Genomic DNA, 20,597 nt, shown 5'->3' with positions numbered 1-20,597 from the left:
AAAAAAAAAAAAAAAAAAAAAAAAAAAAAAAAAAAAAAGAAATGTGTCCTCGAGATCTGAAAGAACACATTTCCAAAACAATGAGAAGGGCATAATGGCACTTAGAGTAAAAATTAAATGCTGATTCAGAGCAAGTAGAAGTAGTGGTATTAGAATAAAAATTTGACATTGGGAAGTCTGAATATTTTAAGTGGGAATTTTGTACACTAGAGCAATCTGGAGGCCCCATGCCATGTTTCTTTCATTTCCTTGATGCATTCAACTCTACTTCTCTTTAGATTTCATGGTGAAGTTCTAGGTAGTGACTTTGAAAATGAATCACATTTTTTTTTTTTAAATACTGTAGGGCAGGTGAATTCATCCGAGTTCTATTACTTTTGGTGTGTGTATGTCATTCAAAACCTAGTCTTCCACTTACCAAGCTCCCATCCACCAACCATCCATTCAAGAGGCATTTACTGGGTGCTTATCGTGATCTAGACCTTGTGAGGCCCTAGAAATACGATAATCTGACCTTATGTTGCTCTGAGTCTAGCACAGGAGACAGATGCGTGGAGTGACAATTCTTATGCAGGACCTACCAAGAGGTAAGCAGGAGATCCTGTGTGCAAAGAACCAGGGGCACAGGGGAGGGGCAGCTGCTCCCGCTGAGAGTCAGAGAGAGATTCTCAGCGAAGGTGATGGCTGATGAGTCCTGCAGGATGAGGAGAAGCTAGCCTGGGAAAACTGGATGGAAGGGAAGGGTAGGAACAGTGTTGCAGGCAGTGAGCCATACTGTGCCAAGGCATGGGAGCAACAGGGCATGACAAGTTCGGGGAAATGCAGGCAGTTTGCGTGGCTACGGGATGATATGTGAGATGGGGAAGGGACGTGGGACGAGGCCGGGAAGCAGCAGGGGCCCCGTCACGGAAGGCCTAGAATGCCAAAGTCAGAAGCAGAGCACTTGACGAGGGCACTAGAAACTGTAAACAAGTCCAAGTTAAGTCATCTGCTGAGACCAACAAGGATGGGTATCCTCAGGCTATTAGGAGAGGAGAAACACTCTGGTCTGACCTCAGGTCCCCCGCTGAGGCTGGACAATGTTAACTGGAAGCAGACCTACTTGTAACAGTGTCTTCAACTCCCCGCAAAAGGGAATGTGCCTTATCCATTCTTATAAACACCCTGGCCCTGGCCTTTTTGAGCCTGGAACATAGTAGATGCCACCCCAAAAGTCTCTTGGTTAGACGATTGACTTAAAATTTAAAAACAAAGCCAGACTACCCCAAACCTTCAAGGTATAAAGAAGTGCTGTCCCTACAGTATCCAGTGGGCAAGGATTGTCCACTCTACTGTTGATGGGAGATGAATGAAAATGGCACATTCCATTCATGGCCAAGCCAGAGGTTTCCTTTAAATGCTTACCGACAGGGTTTCTGCATTACCAACCCTCATTCTTTCTATGGGATAGGAAATGGAACAGATGTCAATTCGTTTTCAATTTTAAAGTCTTATTCTTTAAACCTATTCAAAGAAAACAGTTTCTGCATACAGTAAACATTCACGTATAAGAACTGCATATGAGAAATTGGAAATGATGGCAATTTCAAACCCTGAGTTAGAAAGGGCTTTCCCTTTGATGAAATGAAAGTCGAGAATTAAAGAAGGATGAGACTCCTGGGTGTGCTGACCCACGAGAGCTCTCCTCATAACTCTGAATACAGCGGAATCTAGAGAATGACTTGATTCCACCCAAGAGATAGGACCAGAGACCTGAAAGACTAGACTCTACCCAGGAGAAAGGACCAGAGACCCTTACGAGAGTGCACTTGGCAAAGAGAAGGGAGCTCCACGTGAATTTATCTCACTGGAATCCAGCGAGGGTGGTGTTACATCCCATTTCCCAGATAAGGAAACAGGCTCAGAAAGGTCAAGTAACTTTCCCAGGGTCACAAAGCTAGCAAGTGGCTGTCCCCTGATACATCCTCTTGTTTGTCTGACCCCTTAGCCCAGGACTCAGCATGAGATGCTTCCCTGGACCATGCCATGCTCTTTCCAGGACAAAACTTTCTCTAGAACTATACCACTCAGCTAAGCTGTACGTTTTGGACCCAAACTCCTTAAACAAACTTAAAAGTTACATTCCAGCCATGTGGAACTGTCTAGTGTTCCCCCAGCCCTCCCAGCTTTCTGCATCCTTCTCTGACACTGCTCATGGCTGACCCTCTGTCTTGTCTGTCTGGGACCATCTACTCATCTTTCAGAATCAATTCAAGGGCCAGTTCCTCCTTGAAGACTTATACCTTCCACACCCACCGTCCAACAGCTTCTCCATCCTTTGTACCTGGAGTCAGACCGTGGCTTTAAATCCCTTCTCTGCCACTCACCGGCTCTGTGACTTTGGGAAGTTACCTCCCTGTGCCTCAGTTTCCCCATATGCAAAACAGGATTAACAGGAGTCCCATAAGGTTGTTGTATTAAAAAAAGACTCCCGGCAAAGAGCACAGCGGCATACCTGGCACACAGGAAGTGCTCCGTGATGTTAGCTAGCATTACGTGCGTCACTGTACCTGGACAGATTTCTCTCCCAGCACATTTTTTTTCTTTCTCCCCTACCAGGCAGTGATCTCCTTAAGGGTGTCAGAGACCTGGCACAAGAGTGGTGTCTTATAGATGCTTGTGGAATGAGCAGTGAATAATGGGCGAAGGGGATCTGGGGGGAGCTGATGAGGAGCCACGGGCAGGTCTCATTGACTTGGACTTGCGCCGATGCCTCTTCAAGGGCACCCGGCCTTCCTGTGCCCTCTTCAAGGAATACCAGGGACAGCAGGGCCTACTGCTGTGTTCAGCAAACATGGCAAAGGACACGTTCCTGAAATCCCACCCCCTTCTCCCCTCTCTCGTTCCCTCACCAGAATGCACTGACTGAGGGGCACTGTCACACCTACTTTAGAAAATGACTCCCTCTCCAGGAGACGGTGGGCACGTTTTGTGAAACACACTACCCGGCTTCCGGGATGCCTAACAGCCACTTACTCGGCAGGTCCGTTCCCAGCCCCAGCCCCAGCCCAGATAACTACCACAGGGACACTCGGTCAGTAAGCCCTGGCCTCCCAGAAGTCACCGAGGCGGCCTCCAGAGGAAGTGAGGCCACACCTGGTCAGGGCATCATCTCTGCTCGGCCACCTCCAGCCTCTGCTCCTCGGGGACCAGTGAACCAGCCATTGGCCTCCAAGCACTGTGCACCTCCAACCTTGATGTGCTGGGATGTGCCCGAGGGAACTCAGGCAGTTTGACAACTCAAATCAAATGACAACGGCTGTTCTGTGGTCACTTCGAAAGCATCAGGTCACCAGAGTCCCCAGCAGAGTGCTGCCCGGCGCACCAGCATCACCATCTGTGTTCACAAGCCCTGGAGCTGGGCTGCTGTGCTTCGCAGGCTCCTCCCTCCAAACGGGGGAGCCGCCTTGGTGGGCTTTGCGCATTCCCTGAGGGCATCTGAGTTCACAAGCTCTGGAGCTGGGCTGCTGTGCTTCGCAGGCTCCTTCCTCCAAACAGGGAGCTGCCTTGGTGGCCTTTGCACATTCCCTGAGGGCAGGCTGCCCTGAGACTGATTCGGAATTTCTTGGGAATAAATGAACTTGTTCTGGCGAAGCTAGGTGATTATAATTGCTTACCTTCTGTATTGCTTAATTTCGTTTCATGAAAGACAAAGCTTATTGAAATTTCAGATGTCTGGAGTATTTAAAATCTCCATTCCTCCTTTCCAAAGCAGGACACATTGATTCTTAAAATTCTTCTACTGATTTAGAAGGCCTTGCATTAATATTTGTCAGCATAAAACGTCTCACCTCTTCTGCAGACACTGGGCGTAGTTATTGAAGTTCATTAACTCTATTTAATAGACACTTCACCTGACTTTCTGAGGCTTGAGACAAAGGCTGAGTTCCTCAGAAGGATGGGGGAGCTCCAGGTTTTAAGGCAGTTTTATAAATAAATGGTTTTTCTGACTGCTCAACTGTCTTACAAAAGTAGGTGATAAGAGTACCAGGGAAATCTTAGATTCTGGTTCTGAAATGAAGAAGTAACTTTTGTTTCTCCTTCTTAGCGACCACTGACCAGGCCAGGTCTCCTCATGGAAGCCCGTGTGTCCTGGGTTTGGCTTCTGAGTTTGAGAATCTGCTCAGCCATGATTTGCCAAGTGGCTCACAGCTGCCCGGAGGGGTTGCTGATGGGAGGTTGGCTTCTATCCTGACCGTCTTCCCGAGACCCATGGGTTCTTCCCTGGGCTCTCACGGGCCTTGCACATCCCTCCATGTCAGCACGCCTCACTGGAGCTGTAGCCGGCCTTGCCCATCAGCCTGTGAGCACCCCGCTAGGAAGAAGGCCAGGTCTCCATGATGAAGGTCCAGCACCTGGCACACAGCCAGGAAGACAGAACAGGCTCAGTAAGTGTCCTGAAGCAATCAATAGATGAGTAAGTGATGGAGTGAGTGGAGGCAAGAAAGGCAAACGGCCACTGAACCAGGATGCACGAGCAGGGGAAATCAAGTAGTGTTGGGAGGACCAGGGTGAGAGAAGACAGCCAGATGCCATGCTGCTCTAAGTGGTTCCAGTATGAGGAACAATGATGGACACCCAGCAGGTGCTCAATAAATATGACAGTGAACACTAACTGAGTACTTGCTGCCCCAGGCTCTGGGCTAAGCCCTTTACGTGGATCGTCTTACTTAATCCTCCCGTTAAACCATACCAGGAGCTGATATTACTTTTGGCGAAGTACGTTAAGGACCCAGTGAGAGACGCTGACTCCCCCGTCAAGGAAGGAAGAAAGACACGACCCAATTCCTATCAATATCATTATTCTATGAAATAGTGCCATTTGCAGCACTATGGATGGACCTAGAGATCATCACAGTAAGTGAAGTAAGTCAAACAGAAAGACAAATATCACGGGATGTCACTTATTTGTGGAATCTAAAAAAAATGGTACAAATGAACTTATTTACAAAACAGAAACAGATTCCCAGACATAGAAAACAAACTTATGGTTACCAAAGGGGAAGGGGGGGAGGGATAAATTAGAAGTTTGGGATTAACAGATCCACACTATTGTATATAAAATAAACAACAAGGACCTACTGTCTATCACAGGGAACTATATTCAATATCTTGTAATAATCTATAAACAAGAATCTGGAAAAGAATATATATGTGTGCATATACATATATATATGAATCACTTTGCTGTACACCTGAAACTAACACAACATTGTAAATCAACTATACCTCAATACAAAAATTAAAAAAAAAAACTATCATTCTACTTTCTTACTAGAAAGGCAGCAGTTTTGCCATGAAACACATAGATTCTAGAGTTCAAGTCCTGGTTCTGCCACTTGGGGGCTTAAAGCTGGGTGACTGACTTTACTTACACCATCTGTGCCAGCTCTCTTGTGGGGAAGGTACTGGTGCACGTGGGCCATTGTGACATCCAGCTACATCAGGACGTGTACATATAGCAGAGCCTGCAGCTACCGCTACTTCAGATGGTAGCCTTGGAAATGCTACTCTCTATTGCCCCAAACCATACACGGTTCCCTGTGTCATTCCCCCTCTGCAGCTGTGATGTCCTCACTCTTCGTGGGCTGGAAGCAGAGAACTGCCTTGCTGACCCCAGGGTGAAGGCCACAGTTTCACTGATGACAATAAGAGCAACTAGGGGCGGGGGCCGGGAAATTCAGCCTTTATTTCTCTGTGTTAAACGCAGCTAAAAGATGTAACAAAGGATCTGTCCAAGATCTCAGCAGAGAGTTAGCGACCAAGTCTAGGATAGACTCCAAAGTCCCAGATTCCTATGTGAGGTCAGCTGAGGGTACGTAGTGTGGAAATTCTTGATCCGCCTAAGGAGAGGCATGTTCAGATGGTTTAAACTAAATTTCTCCTGGTTCCTGACAAGAAGAAATGCCCAGCAGTGTAGGGCATCCTTCTGAATTCCTGTGGCTGGAACAGCACTGCAGACCCTCACTTGCCCAGACATCGCTACCCACTCCCACTGTGCCAGGAGCCCCACGGGGGAGCAGTTCTTAATGCAGAGCCTGGAGGTTTAGGAGAACGGAGCCTCGGCTACCTTGGCTGGGAACACGCCCCTCTGGATCCACCCTCCTGGGCAGACTCTGGTTTTCCTCTGAGCAGGAACCAGGGGGCTGTTTAGTGGAGAACGCCCTGGCTCAGGGCTGCCAAAGTGGCGGGCATGCTGGGGGGGAGGCGGTGGGAAGTGAAGCTGACTCTGGCTTTTGCCACGTCTGGACTGGGCTCTGGGGCATCTAAACTGAATAGAAAGAGACTCTTCTCGCTCACCCAAGAAGGGGACACTGCCATCCTCGTGGTTAATCTTTTCAGAGGCTCCTGGCCCCGTAGCCCAGGCAGCCAGTTGCTCCAAGACCTGGCTCCCAACTAACTCTCTCTCCCATTTCTCCTGGCAACTCCCTTCATGTCCCAGCATCAACAGACTGCTTGGAATTCCATCCCCTAACTTCTGCTCCCTCTGATGGAAATGTCCTTCCTCCTCCTTTCTCTGGTTTAACTTTATTCATTCTTTCACACACTACACAGGCATTATCTCTTCCATGAAGCCTTCTCTGACTGATTCTTCTGAGATGTCTATCTTGTACTCCCATAATTTCATCTGGAAACTTCTATCATGGTATTCACCATTTTGCATATAATGTTCTGTCTTTATGGGTCTGACTCTCATAGGAGGACGTTTCTTGATAACAGGTGCAACGACTTTTGTCTTTGAATCTTCAGCACCTTGCCCAGTGCCCGGCACATTGCAATGAGGGCATGACTTGGAAACATTTGTCCAAATTATTCTTCACGTACAGAGGAGGAAGTCCGGCCAGGACATTTCAGCATTTCAATATATGAAACATGATTGTACTTAGAGGATTGTGAATACAAAACAAAATTCACAAACCTGCACTTAAGGATAAAGAAACAATAGCATAAACATTATGATGGGGTTGGGCCCTGGAGAAGTGGTCTGCTACATCACGGTGAAGGAAGCCAGCAACTCAGAGGCAAAGGAATGTGGACTGTGGCCACTGCCTTCGTGTTGACTCTGGAAGACAATGCTTGCTTTATGAAGGAAACCATATCCTCTACTTGCAATGTGATGACTGCCATTCCACACTAAAAACCAGTGTGATATGTGTTACCCTGTTAGACCAAATACGGAGGCTGTAAGCGTTATGTGGGCAGAGAGTGTTGCCTAACATTTAATTTTTTTAAAATAAAAATTCACTTTATATCCAAACCAGAAAATCTGTTACATGTTACACAGAGAGTCCCTAAGAAGCCTTAGAAATAAATATCTGTTATAGCACCGAGGTGAATTTCTTCAAGGGACTCTCTCTGGAGGGCACACTGAGCCTCCTCATAGGTGACTGGTCCCTGGGTACAGACACAGAGGCTGTGAACTCAACAAAAGCACATTGGAAACTTGAAACAATCAGAAGGGACATAGTGCCAAAGCATTTTATGAAAGAGACATTGCTAGCCTGTGAATAACTTATTCCAGGAGTCATGCAAACATAGAGAAGAAGCTCAACACTGACAAAGTCTAGGTTTGATGTTTTTTGTTAATTAAACCCAATCATCTGTTGACCACACACACACACACACACACACACACACTGTGGTATAAGACATACATATTGTGCTACTATCCACAATTGTCAAGACAAGGAAACAACCTAAATGTCCATCAACATTTGCAAATGTTGGTGTGGTCCACACATGCAATGGAATATTACGCAGCCATGAAAAAGAATGAAATCATGTCATTTGCAGCAACACGGATGGAGCTAGAGATTATCATACTAAGTGAAGTAAGTCAGAAAAAGACAAATACCATACGATATCACTTATATGTGAAATCTAAACTATGACATAAATGAATTTTGTTTCTACGAAACAGAAACAGACTCACAGACATAGAGAACAGACTTGTGGTTACCAAGGGTGGGGGAGGGGTGGAGTGGGAGTTTGGGATTAGCAGATGCAAACTATTATATACAGGATGCATAAACAACAAGGTCCTACTGTATAACACAGGGAACTATATTCAATATCCTGTGATAAACCATAATGGCAAAGAATATGAAAAAGAATGTATATATATGTATAACTGAATCACTTTGCTGTATAGTAGAAATTAATACAACACTGTAAATCAACTATACTTGAATAAAATAAATTTAAAAAGATATACGTACTGTGCTATATTACCTCATTTTAATTCCTTGGCTCAAGATATATCTAAACCTCTAAATTCAAACCCAACAGGAAATATAATCAACCCATTGGTCTTACCCTGAGGTAGTTGAGGGTGAAATTTGTTAGCCCCATCCTGGTGATGTTTTTGGACAGCTGATCCAGGACCTGAGGATCTTGTGCCTAAACAGGAAAAAAATCATATATTTTAGCCCTGTAAGATGGTACCAACAAAGTCCTCGACTGTGCTACAGCTGCTAAGAAATGCAATCTGCACCTTGTCAATTTTTCTCAGAGGGGCAGGCTGCTGGAGATAATTTAATTCACATTTTGAAGACACTTGCATATAACACTTAAGGACACTTTTGGATCAGTGGTGCAAGACCCATCGCCGGGGAGAATCAAACTGAGTCAGATGGGAGAAATGACTTTACTTCCTCTGTGAGAGGCCCTGTGTCTTCAGGAGGAGGGGTCATTAAGTCCAGCCAGGACACCTCCAAGGTCCCTGGCACTGCCGCCCCCCTGCCCCGAGGGAAGGTGTGGGCTGGATTTGGCAGAGCCATGCTTTAGGACTGGCCTTTGCTGGGTGTTGTGACAGTGTTGTTTTCAACAGCTTGGAGCTGAGGACTAAACGTGAAAACTTTGCAACTGCCATGAAATATACACATATATTAAAAAATTCTAACTCTCCTCCCCATTAAGCGAAGGCTAGAAATAGATGTCTTCAACAATTTTCATCCTGCAGGACTGCAAGGGTATGCATAATATTTTCCAAAGTATCAGCCACAGAAAAAAAAGATGTAATGTTTTGTGGGCCACCCCCAATGTTCAGTCTGACCAGAAAAAAAAGAAAATTCTTTCTGGATTCCAATGTAAAGTGTCTCTTAGTTGATGCTCTTTCTTTCTGTTTGTCTTTTCTTCTTTTTTAATTGATATAAACTGTTGCTAAACAGAGGAAGTCTTAAGTAAACATCCCTTTGTCTCTACATCTGCATTCATGAGACCATCTAGGTTATACCAACACCTTAATTTATTCTTTTTTTTTTGTTTTACTTTAATTTTCCTCACAGTGATACAACCAACTGGCTTTGTGTATATAAATAAAATGCAGGAGAAACAGTCAGAGCTTGTCACTTTTCATGTCAATTTCTGGAAAGGGGATCCTTTGTGGACAGGGAGCTGGTGTTTATTGAAGCCTTTCCAGGTTCCAGGAAGAGCTGGTTCTGTAGCTACGCATCAAATAGTTGTGGTCGACCTCAAGGAGCTCACATTGCAGTTGGAAGACAGGGTGATAATAAACCCATGGAAGGATATTTTTGCTTTCGTCATGGCCATTGTTGCTGATAGCCAATCACCAATACTTGCAGAGGTCCTATTATGTACCAGGCACTGGCCTAAGTGTTTATGTGCATTAACTCTTAATTTTCAAACCAGTCCTCTGAGGCTGGCTCTATTACTATACCCATTTTATAGATGAGGGACTGGAAGAACAGAGATGTCATGCCACTTGCCCAAGGTCACACAGAAACAGGGATTCAAACCCGTGTGTTCTCAGGCCCAGGCTCCTGACCACTACTCTACCCTGCTGCTTCTCCGTCTATTTTGAGACTAATAAGAATGGCTCTTCCAGACTGCTGCTTCGAGGAGAGAGGAGAATGTGAACTGGGCTTTGAAAATTGAGGAGGACTTGGGCATGGATGGGCAAAAAGAATGTAGCACTCAAGTGTACAGCACTCAAGTGTACAGCAGAAAGCACAGGGTCGATGGAAAGGGTAGAGGTTGGACAAACCAGATGGGAGGAGGGTGTTGAGGACAAAAGCCTGGGGAGACGGCCTGTGTATGGACAGTGGGGAGACAGACAGCTTATCAGCGTGGGTGTTAGAGTCAGAACCTGCTTAATCGAAAGCTTGATTTGTCCCTTTTGGGCTGAAAGGCATTGGACAACTTATTAAACCTATCTGAGCCTCCATTTCCTTACTTCGAAAATAGGAGTAATAACAATTCACCTCTTCGAGTTACTGTAGGGACTAAATATAAGGTGTCCAAAATGCTTAGCACAGGCCCTGCGTATCAAACACCCAGTAAACGCTCACTACTGTGACTGTATTCTCTTTTCATTGTACAGGGTCTTAAAAATCAGGCTCATTCAGTCTGATTTTGTTCCAAAGCATTTTCGCAGAAACTGCTGCATCGCGCATTCTGGAAGAGGGATTTATTTAATTTGATGCTATGTGACTCCTTCTTAAGGGACTGACCTGATGAGTTCCTACCAAGTCTTACCTTTAAAAATCTCTCTAGATTGCCATCAAATCCACCCTTGCACCTCATTTGTGCTCAATAAATTTGATGTGATTTATGGCCAAATGCGACCAAGAGGACCCCAGGTGTTCTGCTGCTTCCCAGCGCTGTGGTTAGGAAGGGCACGGACACGGATCTGAGGTATGTGAGCCCCAAGTCTTGTCGCATGGTTCTAATCAAAACTGGCAACTGTTTTTCTTACTCTTTGTTCTATTTCTCTGCCCATTTATACATAACAGGTTTATTAGCCCAGGCAGAGCAGTATGTGATAATGACTGCATGGAATTTAAGAAAAGTACAAACTGTTTATTGAGGTAACCTCAATTTGGAGTTTAAAATAATAAATTATTTTTTAAAAAGGCTCACAATGCACCAAACTCAGAAACAAAGGAGGGGGAAAGGGGCCTGTGGATGAAAACGGCTGGGGGAAAAACTCATAATTTAGAGTTAATTACCTAAAGTGTGAAGACTCTGGGAGTTCTTTCACGGTGAGAAAGAGGGGCTTCTCCTTTCTGAGTAAAATGAGGGGATGAAAGGAAGGTAGTAAAATAGAAATTAAGTTACTTACATGCATGGCAAGAATGCTTCTTGGGACTAACTCTCTGTATTGTCTAATGGTAAAGTGCCATGTTTTTATTCTCATGAGATCATCAAAGGTGAACTCCAAGATCAGTCTGCCTTCTGTACACACCTGGAAGCAACAAACAATGGACTCAGTGATTAGGTACTTTGTGATCACCACATTTTTGTAACTCACGGGTCAGCCACTCAGCGTGGTCTCCCTGACTCCCCTTGGGCGGTGCTGGATCTTGACAAAAATGTGACACGGGTGATGTATCCAAGGAGAACCAAGACAGGTGTAAGATCTGGAATCAGTGGGGTCAAAAGACAGCACAGCTGCTCACTAGCCATTAGCTAAAGGTAACTCGACTAGTTACTACTGAAACTCCAGGAGCCCCCATTTCTTCATTTATAAATATACAGACAAAACCCATCTTATAGCAATGATATGTCAAAAACTCCTGGCACACAGTGTGTCCCCCACAAAATTGGTACTCTTTCACCTCCTTTTTTCTCCACTTTCATTATGCTTCTACCATAGGAGTCTGAACTCTGTTCTAATCTTGGTTATGCTACTCTGGGAGAAAGTATCTAATAAAAGTATTCCTGCTTACGTATGAGTTTCTACAAGGTTGCCCAACCAGAGAAAGTTTTCACTTCCAAAGAGAAATGCCAGAGGGCAACGCTTAACCCAAGGCTGTGGGTATTCGTTAGTGACACGTGGAAAATAGAGGCACATTTAGAATATATTCCTTGAATCACATCCTAACAGCCATGACAAATTCTGCTTGCAGAAAGGGCCAGGCCTTGGGGGAGCCAAATTAATTTAAGAAAAAAAATATATTATTAATGAGACAGGGTTTCTGAGGCTCAGGAACCCCTTGATAGAGTGATCAGTGACAGGGTAGCATTTTTATCTTCTTTTGAAACTCAGAAGATTTTAGGCATGTAGTTCTTATTTTATTTGCCTTTCTTTTCACTGTTAATGACTTTGAAATGAAAGAAAATGCTGGGTAGTCTCATGGCACTCATTCCATCTCAACTATATAAGATAGGAAGTGGAGGCATAATATTGGTTCAGTTGTAATTAAACAATTACAGCTCATTATTCAGTCCATGTTTACCTTAGAGAAGCAGTAGAAAATAATGGATGGAGGCTTTGGCACCAGGAAGTCCTAAATCCAAATCCTGACTCTATTTTTCACTTATTTTGCAACTTCGGGAAAAACAAATAAATTCCTTAAGTTTCAGTTTCCTCATCTGTAAAATGAGGATAATAATATCCTTAGGTAGGACTGTTGGGAAAGTATATTAAATGAAATTGTGTATATAGATTGCCTAGTATTGTACCTGCCAGTAAGTGATAGTTTAAAGATGAAAGACATGTAACCAAAGAACACAGAACCCTAGACCACAGGTTGTTATAATGTCTTATCTGAGACCTGCGGGGGGGACGGGGGGTTTGAGCAGTGTCTCAGGGCCTTTGCTGGGAAAAACTTAGCCTCCACCTGGATGCTGAGATTCCCACTCACTTTCTAGACTCAACCAGAACAGCTTCAGTTTTATCTGTTTTAAATATTGGACTTCTGATTAAGCCTTTTCAAAGAAAGATTTCTTAGACTGAGAAAAGAACAAAATTTTGGAAATCACTGCACTACACATTAAAAAAAAAAAGCAATCAACTGAATAGGGAAAATGATCATTTCTAAAACTATAGTCCATGAAGATAATTAGCAATTTATATCAACCTTTTATGAAATATTAATAATCACTTCCTTCTTTGGGAATTTAATACAAAAAGCCACCATTTATTGAGTTGCAACTATGTCCTAGGCACTGGGTTAGGTGATTTCTATTCTCTCTAATTTAAGGTAATATTTTCTTTAAACAAGTGAAATATCAGTGCCGGAGAATTAGTAATGTGTTGATAGGGCACCACTTAAGAAAGATGCTAATAACGTCTGCCATCTTCATTTTATCAAAGGTCTCAGAAGCACTGTCAGATAATTATTGATAATCTGGGTGAAGACCTCTAACTCAGAGCCAATTAGCAGAATCTATGGGTAATTTCAGGCATTGGGCTCTTTGCCCCAAAACTCCTTGGCTGAGTGGTCTTCAGAGCCTCATGTTTGGCAACTTTGCCATGAGAGTCAAGCACAGTGAAATTGGGGAAGACTTCAGCGTCCCCACCTCACTCCTCTAGAGCCTCATCAGCATCAGAATTAATTTAACAAGGTTTTCAAAAGAGTTGCATGGAGATTAAGACACGCAATTCCCCCTGGAGTGTTAACATGACAGAAGCCACCTGCAGTGGAGGCTTTCACAAAGCGGGGGTAACTGCGGCCAGACAGTGACAGAGAAATGTATTGACAATACAGGACAGGGAAGGGATATTTGGATGCTACAATCCTTTTCTTTTAAAGAGGGAGGATTATTGGCTGTTTAAACAAATATTAGCCCAGTTAAATGTCACCCTTTTTTATTATCTAATCTGTTTGTTTTGTGTTTATGAACCATAAACCCAAGGCAGTTTACTTCTACTGGAATAGAATTTCATAAAGGGAAGGCCTGGATGGAGTTCGTCTGATGAATTACTCAATTGGAGCAGCTCTAAGGTCAAGTTAAACTGTGTTTTTTGTTTACTGTGACACAGCAAACCAGCTGAGGACTCTTCATGCAGCCAAACTGCTGTGGGCCTACAAAAGGGAACATCTCAACAGCCTTGGACTCCTCCTTTCTCAGCCAAAACCAAGGAATCACCTTTATCCAAGGCATAGGATGTGCAAAAGAGGAATCCTGAGACTTGAATCTAAGTTGATTGTGTTGGGTGTTTTCTTTAAGGGAAATTAAATGACTGACTTCCTTGAACGAAAAGATGGAAGAGAATTTGGTCACTGCTAATCTTCCCCAAGTAATTCTATCCACAGCCTCCACCCAAGCCCTATGCAGTCTCTCCAACCCCTGCTCCCATCATGGAGGTTAAAGGAAACTGAAGGCTTTGTGATTTATTTTATATGCAACAACCAGCAAACGGAATAGAGGCACTTAAGAAAAAAAAAAAAAAATGTATATATTCCTTGTTTGGAAATTGTAAAAAAAAAAAAAATGGTCATAACTTATGAAGGCGAATTAATGTTTTCTCTTTTCAGAAAAATTCTGTGCATTCCTTGTAATCAATACAATTAATGTAGCTTTTATCTAAAGTTGGCCTTTTTTAAAAAAAGCTGCCTTTCACTTGGAATCCAAAATCAAAAGGGTCCCCAATTAAGAAAACATTTTCTGTTGTGCTGAATTCATGTTACCGTACTGTGAGCTCTGACATTTTGTTTCTGTGGTAACCAAAATCAGCTGATTAGTTGGCATGGCAACAGAAAAGATGTAATCCCAGCAGACACACTCTAATCAATGCCCCCAGCACAGATGGTCTCTGGAGGATCAACAAGAAAGAGGCTGGCAGGCGTTCAGCGGATCACGTGCTAGCTTGAGACTAGGCCAGGAACAAGAGAACTAAAAAAGAACATTTCTCAAACTAACCGGTAGCTTTTTAACCCTTTTCTTTCTTTGACTAATTGTAAAGCAATACTGACCATGTAGTTGTATAATAAAATGATTCTCATGTAGCTTTTATGAAATACAATGTACTTTTTAGGTGGGGGTGTTCATTTAATTTTCTTGGCCTTTATGCTTTGAACAGCATGCATGGACTACTGCTTTTAGATTAACCGTTGCAAAAAGCTCATTGCATTTTACTTCGAGTTGCTGCATATGTAAATGCATATGTCAATATATATATATATACATTTATTAGAGCAATACAATCATTGATATTATAGTAATTTGGTTAGAGTCAGGATAAGAGCGTAAATGTATAAATCCTGTAGTATAACGTGGTAACATGGTGTACAGGCTAAGGTAAGAATGATGAACTAACTGTCAAAGACATGAATGAGGATTCATATTGGAAAACTGGTTGGTATTTCCATGGTACTTTTCTGCAGTAGTAAATAATTTCATAATCAATAATTGAGATCAGAAAAAAACATAAACCTATGTTTACAGAAGTGATAAGGTGTCCAGTAAAGGCTATAATTATGGTTCCAGTTTGTGAGCCCCCAAAATAACCCAATATGTACCCCAGAGAGGAGTTCTTTCACTATCTGAATTCACACCCTCAAATACAATTCAAGGGGTCTTTGACTCTGAAAACCTTGGTGACTGCTCTTCTGATTATTAAGCCTTGTTTCCAGTTTGATTCAAAATTGAATACAGAAAAGAAAGGCTTCATAATGTGTGTTTAAAAACTCTAATTACATATTTATCCATAATCTATAATGTTCCTAGGATCAGGAAATTGCAAAACATGCACTATGGTCCTGAGAATATTAAATATTACTGTTGATTAGGACTGCAGCTGATTTTTGATTCACCAAGTTGACCACATTTTCATAAAAGCAACTAAGAAATGCTGGGTCAAATGCTATTTGGAGAATTAGAGCTTATTGATATTCTAAATTAGAACAACGTGATAGTGCCTCAAATAATGCGCTAAGTGATGCCATGTACTAATAGCAGGCTCCCCTTTAAAAAATTCCAAACTATTTTGCTTTGTGATACTGAAATGTCATTAGCCCCCTGTTTTCTACTAAATAGCCATATTATTTTATTACATAAAGATGACTTATTTTTAATTAATATAAGAACAAAAGAAAAATTGGAAAGATTCTTTGGGTAGTATAATAATCGCCAAGGAGCAAAAAAAAAAAGAGGAAAAAAAAATGAATGCTTTGGAATTTTCTAAAAATAAATGTGCATAATTAGCATCTGGACGAAGTCCACACAGCTAAGCTACATTTCCCAGAAAGGGATATTTTTCACCACAGTATAGAAATATTCATTACAGGAGTTGGCAAATGTATTGCTGTGGAGTAGGGTCAGATGGGTGATCTAAATAATGAAAGCTTGAGACCAAGAGAGCTGAGTTCAGGAGATTGTCCCGTCTGGGAGGTGAGTACCATCTGAGAGGGGAGTGCTCCAGGATAGGGGAGAATGCAACAGAGGAAAGCCTTAGTTTCTTAATTTGAATGAAAAAAGCACTTTATCAAGTCATCGAAAGAACTGGATTCTTTTTGATCTAAAACCAGTCCAGAATGTACAGCACTATATCTTCGGAACAACTGACGGTGCTCATTTCTGCAAAAGTTTTGGTCTGAGAAAGAAAGAAATTGAGGAAATAGATAAAAGTGCTAGTTCAACATGCATTTTTATTTTCAGCGGCTACAGGCTTTGGAAGTAGCTCCTTCATTATGGGAAAGTTTTATTTACATATCACGGATTTCTTTTTTCCCTGAAAGCATAAGGAATTGGTGTGTTTTTCTTGAATGACCTAAAAGTAACAGTAAGCCTACACAAACGATAATGAAGCAACAGGAAAAAGGCTTTCTCTGCAGTGCTCAGACTTTGTAATGCTAGAAATGGCTCAGGTATCCGCAAGGTGATGTAAATGTTTTGTATCTCCGAAAATAGGTGAGCCACAGACAGAGTAAACCATCATCTAGGTGATCATTCCTTTCCACACAGCAAGACGCTCTTTCCAGCATGGACTTTCACATGCAGTGGGAACTTTCCTCTCTGCTCAACTGTTAAAAAGGAAGAAAGGGAAAAACCCATCTCCTCTTCCACATTTAAAATGTCTATTGACAAAAATCAAGATACCATAAACTCAATGGCATTTAATGATTTGCTTTTGCATTTTATAAGCATTTCCTTTGCTTATAAGCATTTTATAAGCATTTTCTTTGGTTGTTTTACTCCCTCGTGGGCACCGGAAAGGTTAAATCGCACCAAAATCAAAGAATACTTTAAATAATAAACATTTTATAGCTACTCTTTCCACAAAATGGTGCATAAGTAACAAACACATCTTCAGTTTTATAATTGGGCTTCTGCAATTAACCCTGATAATCCAACTTCTCTTAACTAAGAGTGGGTTGTCATTTGTGTTTCAACTAAAAGAGATAGCTGCTATCGTAGATATTACAAATTAGTTTCACATTGAATCTTAGTCAAAATGCAATGCACTAGTGTTCATTAAAATAAACTTCCGTTCGCCAGATTCTTTGACTAAATATTTATTCTTACTAATTTTTCTCCTTGGGAGAAGATATAAGGGGATTGTCTATAGTGTTCCATTTACATTTTTATGTTTTTGTGTTCCTTAAAGATTATGGCTAGTTGAGCTATGGTTTGTTGATTTCTTTCCCCTGCTTGTTAATATTTGAATTTAGCTTTAAAAATTGTTTAATTTTAGTAACAAAACACACATACTGACCTCACAGTAATAGGAGAGTGTTCTTTTAGTTGTAGAAGACCCTTTGTATAAAAACCAAAATTCTACGTAATATACAACATCATGGACTATAGTGAACAATACTTAGTATCTTTCAAGCATTATATATTTGAAAGATACTGAGAGTGGATCTTAAAAGTCTTCACCGCAAGAACTGTAACTATAGTGTAGTGATGGATGTTAACTAAACTATTGTAGTAATCATCTCACAATATATACATATATCGAATCATTATTTCGTATACTTAAAACTAATACACTGTTACATGTCAATTATATCTCAATTTTTTAAAAACACCAAAATTCTAATTTAGCAGCCTAAGTTTGATAGGCAGCCAAAACTCTCTTCTCTTAGTCTTGAGGGTCTATCACGTTTGACTTGCCTGGGATCTGTATCACATGCACACACCTTAGAACAGGGTTCACCATAGGGTCTTGCCATGTTACAAACAAAAACGATGACCTCACAGTGCTGAAAGCGTCTGAGATGTGAGAAGTCAGGTTAAAGTTCCAGAAGACAACCATAATTACTATGCTTCAGTGCACCCAAAGAAGAACAAGGCTTGTTGCCGAGCCCGCCCTGTACCTTGGTAAACATGGGCTTCCCGTGCTGGGTGACCATCGCACACTGGTCGCAGTCCACCGTGATGGATGAGTTGTGGTAGGATTCTTTTGAGTGTTTGAGAATGTAATACAGGTCAGTCACTCCTCCTTCAAACACAGTGCTAAAGTAACGGGGGATGAGGGTCCTGCCGATAGCTGGGAGAGAAACAACAGAGAAATAAACCATTAACAAGAATATCCAGATGGTCTCATATGCCCCACACCATTGCCAGACTTCCAACTGGATACAAATCATACCAGGAGGCAAATTTCTCTTTATTACCCACATGTTCCTTCTAGGTTTCAGTTAATAAAATAAAATCCCTAATATTCAGGAAAAATGTATACAGTCATCTTTCCAGATTCAGTGTCCATCAAAAGTCAGTAATGTAAGAGTTAATACTTTAAACATAAGGGGGGCAAATGTACTGACTACTTTGGACCTCATGTGTATTCTCTAAGTTAAAATATTTTCAAAAAATAAAACATATCCAATTCACCTGGATTTTTCAATGGATTGTTTGCAGACCAGTTACCCAATCATGTTTTATTATTGGTAGTAGTAGTCATAATGATATAAATTTTGATAATGTAATGCTTTGCGGTACGTGAAGTATTTTGGCCTTCACTCATTGGATCTTTAGCACAACCCCAAGAGAATTGGGGACTGAGACCCAAAAAGGTTATTACAAAAGAAAAAGGTTTTAGGAATGTTTCAAAGTCACATGATTTATAAGTAGATAACTGGGGTCTCTAACTTCAAATCTGCAAACACCCAACCACTAAAACACTTTCCAACACTATGTCTCGAATTGCTTTAATGAAGGGAAATCTTTAAAAAGTGATCTGTATCTGTATGTACAAAGAGATCCATACCTATGTAAGTGCTGATTACTCTCTCTGCTTCTGGAGTTGAATAAAAATATCTTTCCAGAATAAAAGGGCCATTTTCAGAGAACTTGATACCTTCCACTTGGTCTAAATTGGTCTCTTTCATTCCACGTGTCCTGTCCTGCCCCATTTTAGTTTGAGTGATTGGTAAGTAGCTGGGTCCCTCTGATATATGACGCTTAGAAACAGCTAACAAACCCGTGCTTTAGCAGAGATTTTAAATCCTCTTACACTGAAAATCCCAACTCATAATATCAGGAATTTTGCCTATGTGCAGATTTTGAGGAAAAGTACTAAAGCACTCTCAAGCGATTGAAGGTTTTTAATAAATCTCTTACGTTCACTATATAAGGCTTCCTGAAAGACAAAAATAATACTGAAGATAAATAAATTACGCAAGAGAGCTTTAGTAGGAAAAACCATGCAATTTTCACTTGAATGTTTAAAAATATTTAATTTCCTTTTAAAAGCATCAGTATTTATCCATTTTGTATGGATCTATATCTCTTTTGTACATGGATTTTCAAAAAAAAAAGAAAAAACTATAAAAAGAATACCCTGCCAAACTGTTTTCTGAAGTGATCTCTAAAGAATCCCGATGTGGATGACTAGTCTCTGAATAATTTATATAGTTGTTATTGCTTCATATTTACTGCAGTGAAATCAATCAACAAGTGTGTGCTAAATATTCCAGGATCTTTGGCAATTTCAGCCTAAATAATCCTTATACATACATTTTCTAAACACTGTCTAATCCCCAACAGTGCATGTTTATTTGTTAAATATAAAATTCAGATAAGAGTAATCTGAGTCCATCATATCCTTAAACATATGCATAGCTGATATATTATAAAGAAAACTTTGTTAATGCAAAAAACCTTGTTGTACTTTGCTAAACAGCTAAAATTAATTAAATGCATTTCAAATATTCTAACTTAAAACTAATTACCATAAATCAGCTCTAGTAATTTGACATTTTGGGATCTATACTGTGGAAAATAAACACAAACCATAAAAATATACACGTAGGGTGAAAATATTTTACTACAATATCCAAGGAATTGTCACATTAAAAAGGTTATTGCAAATAAACATCATTGGATTAGCCTACATTATAGTTTATTCATGAATCCTGCACAATTTAATTTCTTTTTAGTAGTGTTTGCTCTATGATATCATTATTTTCATTCATAGTTTAAGAAAAGTCAAATGGGAAAAAAGTTGGTTAATTCCTTAACTTTAAATTTTTAATCATGTCTCCAACTCCAGGAAATGTACAAGCTGTATAGTCAATAGACGTAGAGGGAAATTCAGCTTTGCTTCATGGAATACTTTCAAGCACTGAGGGAAATGATTGTTATGGATACCTGAGGTTTGTTTTCAGTCCTGTTTCCTTTGTGGGACTGCCTGTACCATTTTTTTGGAAACGAATGGTCTTACTTGGACCATCACTCATAAAGCTCTGTTATCCATTGTGGTAGAGTGCTACTCTGATGGCCCCAACCAGCCACAACAATGGAATTCATGATCTTGTGTATGTAGTCTCCTCTTTTCAAATCTGGACCGAGCCCTGTGATCTGCTTTAATTAACAGAATGTAGTACAAGCGACCTTGTGTCTATTGGGGCCCAAACTTAAGAAGG

At 41.3% G+C, this 20,597-nt stretch overlaps 1 protein-coding gene across 9 annotated transcripts in view; it reads right to left on the bottom strand.

Moving 5' to 3' along the window:
- The window catches only part of LDB2 (LIM domain binding 2), a 376,552-nt gene that overhangs the window by 60,691 nt on the left and 295,264 nt on the right, over positions 1 to 20,597 (bottom strand). For all 9 annotated transcript variants that reach the window (XM_024741858.1, XM_024741860.1, XM_024741861.1 and 6 more), the window contains exons 3-5: positions 18,048 to 18,220; positions 11,123 to 11,245; positions 8,356 to 8,439 (exon numbers count right to left, since the gene is read on the bottom strand). In XM_024741858.1, coding sequence (XP_024597626.1) covers positions 8,356 to 8,439; positions 11,123 to 11,245; positions 18,048 to 18,220 — 380 coding nt within the window. The remainder of the gene's footprint in view (positions 1 to 8,355; positions 8,440 to 11,122; positions 11,246 to 18,047; positions 18,221 to 20,597) is intronic.

This window comes from Neophocaena asiaeorientalis, unplaced genomic scaffold (genome assembly GCF_003031525.2).
Source record: "Neophocaena asiaeorientalis asiaeorientalis breed wild unplaced genomic scaffold, Neophocaena_asiaeorientalis_V1.1 scaffold218, whole genome shotgun sequence".
Lineage (NCBI taxonomy): Eukaryota > Metazoa > Chordata > Mammalia > Artiodactyla > Phocoenidae > Neophocaena > Neophocaena asiaeorientalis.
The sequence above is the reverse complement of the archived record's forward strand: the minus strand, read 5'-3'. Positions and strand labels throughout refer to the sequence as shown.